The sequence below is a fragment of the Eupeodes corollae genome, chromosome 1 (assembly GCF_945859685.1).
Source record: "Eupeodes corollae chromosome 1, idEupCoro1.1, whole genome shotgun sequence".
NCBI lineage: Eukaryota > Metazoa > Arthropoda > Insecta > Diptera > Syrphidae > Eupeodes > Eupeodes corollae.
Genome location: NC_079147.1, coordinates 9,325,273 through 9,333,128, shown reverse-complemented (window position 1 = coordinate 9,333,128; position 7,856 = coordinate 9,325,273). Strand labels below are relative to the sequence as shown.

General features: G+C 38.9%; 1 protein-coding gene across 1 annotated transcript; it reads right to left on the bottom strand.

The window, feature by feature from the left end:
* Window positions 1-3,482: 3,482 nt before the first annotated feature.
* LOC129938949 (serine--tRNA synthetase-like protein Slimp) lies at window positions 3,483-4,990 on the bottom strand. Its single transcript, XM_056046789.1, has 2 exons — window positions 4,626-4,990; window positions 3,483-4,567 (listed from the first exon to the last, which is right to left on the bottom strand). The coding sequence occupies exons 1-2, from the start codon at window positions 4,935-4,937 to the stop codon at window positions 3,515-3,517; spliced, it is 1,365 nt and encodes a 454-aa protein (XP_055902764.1). The 5' UTR covers window positions 4,938-4,990; the 3' UTR covers window positions 3,483-3,514.
* Between the last annotated feature and the right edge of the window lie 2,866 nt (window positions 4,991-7,856).

The window sequence follows — 7,856 nt, the reverse complement described above, 5'->3', positions numbered from 1 at the left end:
TTGGACGACTTCCTTTTAGTAAATCAGGACCCCTCCATACTAGAAACACAGGTTGCGGAAACCGTTCGAATTCTAGAGGAACTTGGCTGGGAGATAAATTTCAAAAAATCAGTCCTTATTCCAAGTCAAGAATTGGAGTACCTTGGAATTACTTGGAACACTTTCAAAAACATTATGTTCCTACCAGCAAAAAAGGTGGAGAAGATTCGATCTTCCCTTCAGGTAATGTCAAATTTAAAGTGTTGCAATCTGCATCGGTTGCAGCAGATACTGGGCCAATTAAATTTCGCCAGTTTTGTAGTGCCCAGAGGTCGACTCCATTCTCGTTACCTTCAGATTTTTTCAAGGCAGTACGACAAACGTCCGAGACAAAAACTCATCATCCCTCGGAGGGCTCTGAAAGAGATAGATTGGTGGCTCCAAGCGTTAACGATGGACGAGTTAATACACAAAAAAGAAGTGACACATTTTCTGGCAACGGATGCTTCAGATACAGGATGGGGTGCTCATCTGAACGAAACAGTCTTATCAGGTCAGTGGTCGAAAGATCAGAAAAAATGGCATTGCAATTTAAAGGAAATGTACGCAGTTTTCATGGCAATAGACAAGAGGGCATCAGTTCTGAAAGACGCACATATTCTTCTGCAGTCAGACAATCGAACTTTGATTGCTTACATACGGAAAGAAGGAGGCACAAGATCAGTGAACCTTTTAAGTTTAACATACCAACTCCTTCAGCTTGTCGATCGGCTCAATATAACAATATCCGCATTTTATCTTCCGGGAAGATACAACGGAATAGCCGACAGATTGTCAAGAGGTCGTCCGACGCCGGAATGGCATCTTCTACCCCAAGCAACTGCGGAAGTTTTCAAAAAATGGGGAATTCCAGAGATAGATCTCTTTGCTTCAAAAGAAGCAAAAGTTCTCGACAACTATGTATCAATAGACTGCAAAGATCAGGCCGCAGCTTACATAAATGCTTTCAGCCGGAGTTGGGATTATTGCCTAGGTTGGATTTTCCCACCGCCCAACTTAATGCCGAGGGTTCTAGCACACTTGAACCGATCTCACGGGAAGTACCTAATTGTGTCACCAGAATGGGACCAGACCTTCTGGATGTCCGACCTCAGAGCTCGAGCGCTGGAGCCCCCCTTTGTAATTCAAAACCTGCGGAAGGTGTTAATAGATGTAACAACTGGCCAGCCTCCCTCGCAGGTAGACAATTTAACCCTGAAAGTATGGATAGTTGGAGCTGGGGAGGCCAGCTAGTAGATTGGACTTCCGAAGAAAAGAATTTATTGACTAAAGGATGGAGAGATTCTACACTTAAAACCTATTCTCCTGCTATCAAGAGATGGCTTCTTTGGTGCGAAAAGGTTGGGATCAATCCTAGATCCCCTAAGGGTTCTAGCTTAGCGAGATATTTGGCCAATCTTTACCTGAAGGATAAATTTGCTTCCAGTACTATCCTTGTGCACAAGTCTGCGATTGCAACTTTTTGTGATCCAGCGTTAGTTGATAGTCTAACAAAAGACTTTTTTGTACGGCGTATTTTAGGAGCTATCTGTTCTTCTCAACCACCTTCCGAGAAACCACCCATTTGGGATCCAAGGTGCGTGTTTAATTGGTTAGCAGAGAATGAGTTTAAAAATGAAAACTTATTTGAGGCCTCGAGGCGAACAGCTTCCATTCTACTCTTAGCGTCAGGTAGAAGAGTTCATGACCTCACACTTTTGAAAATATCATGCGATTACTACATAGAGAATGATGGCACTAAAATAAAACCGATATTATTTGCCGCAAAACACACAGCGTCGGAGCAAGTTCCTTGCTGGTGAAGACACTATGAGGAAATTGCCGCGATGGCGCAGCTGGTGAGTTTGACATCTACAGCAGCTCCGTCTATGCTTCAGATATTACAACAGAATTAGTAAGATTGGTAATAATTAAAGGCGAGTATACATCAGCTTCTTCAACAACGACGCTGTGTGTTTTGCGGCAAATAATATCGGTTTTATTTTAGTGTAAAACCGACATATTTTTGCGATTTTCAAGTGATTTGGTTTCGACATATTGAGTTGGTAAGACTTTAATTCAACATTAGACAAAGTTTAAAAATACGTGCAGACTTACTTAAAGGAAATAAACCGTAACTTTTTATTATACAATGATGCATTGGATTCGTGTGTAATAGCAGCTTCTACTTTGTACTTGAGGGAATGGACAAATCATTTAAAATGTCTTCTCTTGAACATTTCGAATAAAACAAAGTTAAAAAACGCTTTCAAGATTCTATCTTTCGATCAATTTTATAACTTGTAATGCAATTACAATTATTATAAGTTTTATTATAACTTGTGCTCTTTCTTAAATCTGCCCTTATCAATGAAATAAATATAAAGTATTCGTATTAAATGCTTTTGTCAGTTTCCTCAAATATAAAGAAGAAGCTGCAACATTTTACATTCCACGAACCAAGTCTATTTGAAAAATAAATTAAGCTTCCTTTTTTGTAATTGAGGTTATTTCTGTTCCAAAACAATTTTCTCTTGTTGAATTCAAATAACAAGGAGTTAAAATAGTCCAATTGAAATCACTTGAAAATTCAAAAAATTAAAGTGTAGAACACAAAAATACCCTTCATATCAATACAAGTGAATTTCATAACTCAAATTTTCATTTTGATCGGATTTTAATTCAAGATGTTTTCCAATTTTAAATATTTGTATATTTGCTTCCCTTTATAGTTGTAGACCCAAACTTCAACTCAATTATGTCAAAGTAGCTCATAACCCCCCACACAATGGAACCTGTTGTTCGGCTGTCGCGCCTTGCCAAATTAAGTTCTAAAGGCAACTCAATTCCATTCACAGCCTCAAACGACATATTTCATCGCCATTGATTTCTTTTTATGTTATTGCCCAAAAAAGGTTTTTTTCAATTTATTACTCTGGTTTATATCGCATTTGTATTACCCTTTAGACGGATACTAATTGCAAACTTGGTTAATACTCTGCTTACGGCCCTTATTTTAGTCTATAGTAGGGCAGGCTTTGAGGCTAACCGTAAAATCAAATAATTTATAGTGATGTTGTTTCTTTAGAGCGCCCTTTTTAATTTTACCTATTTTTTTGTTGGCCCGCAAAATAACACACTTAATGTTAATCCTCCCTGCTATTTAACTGCCTGAGGCCTCAAAATTTTTGAAATTGTAGTGATGTTCCTTTTTAAAAGTTTGTTATTCAAATTTGGGAAATTCCAACCGTCGTCTTGCAGCATCACGAAAAGTTGGCATTTTTAGGGTTACCATCCAAAGAAAAATGTGTAATTTAAAAATTTATAAAAAATGCAAATAACATTTTGTGAATCATAAATGATAATTATTCTTATCATTTATACAAAAATTGAAAAAAGGGTTGCCACATTTGTGTAGTGAGAGATAAAAATAGTTCTAAAGTAATCTAAGAAAAATAACGCTTCTTTTATAACTTATTTATTCTAATTTATTGAGTTATTCAAAGAGACTTTTAAAAACTTCAACTTGAGTTTTCTTACTGCAACTGCGAGTAACCGTCAGAGGCACCTGATTTTCAATCATAGCTGCTACTAGTACTGAAGATTTAACTATTGGACCACCAACCAAATGTAAGAACTTTGTGTCCTTCTTGTCCTTCGTATTAAAAAGTATTCTTTGGGAAACAAAGTCAAGGTAATGACTTACATTTCCCACTTCCACATATTGTGAATAAGCAGGTGAATAAATCTGAATAGATGCCCTCAATGATTCACTGGGAGCCAGAGAAGAAGGCTTGACAAATACCACTCTAAAATGTAAACCTAGGCCTTTGTAGAAGTCGACAGCCAAATTAAGAATGTCGTCCAATTGCCGATCAGCTTCTTCAAGAGTGGGACTAGCAACAAGAGTTTGAACTGAATTGCATTGCGTTGCGGCATAGAGACCCATTTCGGTTGGAAGTTCTTCCTTTATTTTATACTGCCGACCGTTACTGATCATTCGTAGTGGTAGAACTGAGGGATACACGAAAAGTTTAGCTAAGTACCCGAGGAAACTCTCATATGAACCACCACCGGCGAGGAAAGCTGAATTCAGATGATGACGTTGGTCTTCTTCGTAGACTCCGTGATACTCATTCAAAGGTGTGAGGTTGGCTTCCATTAGTACTTTTCTGGTGAAATCAGGATTTGTCATCGATACAAAGTCACTTCGGACGAATAGATCCCGACAGAGGTGAGTGCAATCAAGTTCGAATTGAGCGGCATTGTCGAGTAAGTAATAACAATCCCTATCCACATAGTTAATCAAATCTGTACGGATTAGGTGTGATGAGGCAGATGATGTATTCTGTGGGGGTAGACCACTTCTGTATATGATTGCATCTTCGGTGCCTTGGGGACATCTTTTATGCAGGTCGTTGGGAAGACAAAGAAACTCCCGAACAAACTCGTCTTCTACCGGATAAATACTCTCTTTAAGAGCTTTTAGGGAGTTTCGTACATTAATACCATTTGCCTTAAGTTCATCAATTGAAACATCTTTAGAGCTCTTGAAGAAAGAATGTGAGTTTAAGGAAAAACTATTATGGATCGGTGTTAGAGCTCACCTTTTCTAATTCTTTTATTTTCTTACTTATCTCCTCTCGGGCTCGTTCTAAATCAGCCTTTTTCTGTTGCAAGTCCAAGAAATGTTCGTACTTATTTTTAAGAGATTCCAGGTCGACATTCAAGCCACGTCGTGAGATGTTGTTTTGGAAAGAAGATAAGTTATCAAGTCGCTTCTGGAATTCCAAGTAGGGAGCAATTGGAGCATAGTTTTCTTTTGCTTTGTCACCCGTTAGATAGAGGACTGATATGAATCTACGAAAGTTACTAACTTTCGAATTATTTCGCAGAGTTATTTTGCGCAAATATAACATTTTATTGGTTTTATTTAATGTGTTAATAAAATAAATATGAAATTCTAGGCCGGTAAACAAAATTACAATTGCGACAAACCAAACAAGAAACAGCAACAGCTGATTATTGACAGTTGAGTGTATTGACAGGAGATTTTTGATGGAGGATTTTTATAAATGAATGCGTTCAGTCACATAACATACAATCAAAGCCGATTATGAATGGTATCTTTTCTTTAATTTTTGTTAAATAATATAACTATAAATTTGATTTAACTTTTGTTTTAAAATGTCACATTAAAATTTTTGAGGCTATCCAGTTCATCACTCCACTATCCGCGTTATATACACCAGAAAGAAACTTTCTATACAAGTTTTGACAGTTCGTTTATATTCTGGGATAATTTTGATATTTCTTTAACAATCACTCATTCTTGTTAATAATCGTTAGCTTTTTTTGTTCGCAAAGTTTAAGATTGTTATGATTATTAACAATTGTTGTGATAATTTGGTCACAACGAAGACTTATTTGTGAACGCAATAAAAACTACAAGTTTGGTATTTTTACGGTAGGTTATAAATCCTTTATTTGAAAGAAAATAAGTATTAATACATGTGAGTTCAATAAAATGGTCTTACTTACTTAGTCTTTTTTATGGTTAATGGCCGACAAAAAAAGTTAAACTGTTAAATGTTCTAGAAGTAAGTTGCCTCGTGGCTTACAAAAATGGTGAAGCTATAATCCGTTAGTACCAACATTCAATCAAACTAAAAAAAATGTAATTATTAAAATGTTGAATATAGTTTGTTAGTCGATTGAATGTTGTTATGAACAGATTATAGCTCCCTCTTACACTCGGTTGGAGTAACTACGTTCTTTTTTAGGATGTGTACACATCCCTCTCAACCCTCCCCTCCGTATTTTATCCTCGGCAAGTGTTAGGTGGAGTCTTGATGTCGAGGACATCCAGCTTGACTGCGGGTCTGTTATACACCCCATTTGCCTTCTGTACGAAACCGCTTCGTACTTGATTTTCTTTGGATGATCTTTTCACGTTCACTATTCGTCCTGTCGGCCAGCTATTTCAATAAGGACTAAGTCTCCCACTTCTTAGGGTTTTGCCGGAGTGAGCCATTTGGTTTGTCTGGTAAGCGTAGGTAGGTATTCTGCTATCCAGCGCTTCCAGAAAGGGTCCGCAAAGTGTTGTGAGATGAGCCAATTTCTCCGCAGCACTTTTGCGTCGTCGTCGAATTCTGCTAATGGTTTTGAGCCACATTGCGATCCTAACAGAAAAGGGTTAGGAGTTAGAGCTTCCGGATTGGTTGAGTCTATTGGAATATATGTCAACGGTCGTCAGTTCACTATGTTCTCGTTTGGGTTTCTTGATGGCATAATAGAGAACATTTTTAATAGATCGTACTACCAGCTCCCAGCTACCGCCCATATGTTGTGAGCCAGGGGGTATAAACATCAACTGCGTTATTGTGGTGGTGAAGGTTTAAATCAATTTATCTTTCCGAATACTATCTGCGGCTTCTCTCAGCTCTCGTTCAGCCCCGCAAAAATTGGTACCATTATCGCTATGGAACTCAATGGGTGTACCTCTTCTGGCTATGAAATTACGCAGGCAAAGAGGATGCAAGAGTCTGTTGTCAGCGTATGAGCAACTTCTATGTGAACCGCTCTAATGGGGAGACAGGTTTGAAGAACTTCCCATCGGTTTTTCGTTCTTCGCCCTACGGTGACACATAAGTAGTCCAAGCCCACATATGAGGAATTTTTGCCAAGTGGATATTTCGTGTGTCCTAAAAATGTTTTCTTGGGCGATATTATGAACTGATTCGAAAAGTCTTCGATTGTAGAGCCCACAATCACCTCTTGCGGCCATTCATCTATGGTTGATTACAAGAAAGTTGCTCCGTTGAACCATCGACTGATTGATTTGATTTGAGTTCTGGCGGCCTTTGCCATTTCATGGCTTAATCGGCGACATTCATGTGTGTGGGAATCCATCTCCATTCTGTTACATAAGTGAGCTCCAAAACCTCACTCACCCTGAATGCGACGTACTGTCGGTATCTTCGGTGGTCCAAACTGAGCCAACAGAGAACAGTCGTGAAGTCTGACCAGACATATCGACTCTTGAAGGTGATTCCGTGTGAGTCTGTAATACTTTTAGCAAAGCGTGCTCCGAGAAGTGCCGCCTGTAACTCGGATTGTAAGTGCTTTAAGAGGGGTGCCTCCAGTTTTTGCTCCTATGAGTGCTGTCCCAATCGATTTTAGAGCACCAGATTTCTTGCAGTAGGATCTTGACATACATGATACATACATCCCATAGAAATCGTTGGAAGTGCTGATCGTCCTCTCGAATACAAATCTGGTGGAACATTTCCATAATGTCTCCACAAATCGCGATCTTATCGTGCCTGTTGGCAGGCACAGTTCGCTGACAGTGAGAATGTCTGGTACTTGGAATTTTTCGGGATTTGTAGAGGTGCTGGATAGTTCAGAGTCGTTCTCATACCTTGTAGTATTTCCCGTCGACTTTAGACATAGGGGCCGAGGAGTGCCTTAAACATTCAGTTTCTGTGCTATTTCTTTATCAATCAAGGTTACTGACGACCCATCTTCCAGAAATGCAAACGTCTTTATCCTTGTTCCTCTCCCATAGAGAAAGACTGGGACTACTTGGAACAGGCCAGGATCAGTGACGTAGCTTTGACTGACAGATAGTTCCTTGGAGTGTACTTCTACGGTTCCATTTGTAGGTCATCAGATGGCGCTTCAAACATCTACGGCATAAGTTGTGCTTCCTCACTTCTTCCCATCGGATTGTTCGGTTAGCATCCCTAAACTTCTTACACTCCGCTACTGAAGCGCAACTACCTTCACATATGTATGTAGCATTCATTTTCTAGTCTGGTGTTCCCGGTGTAGTG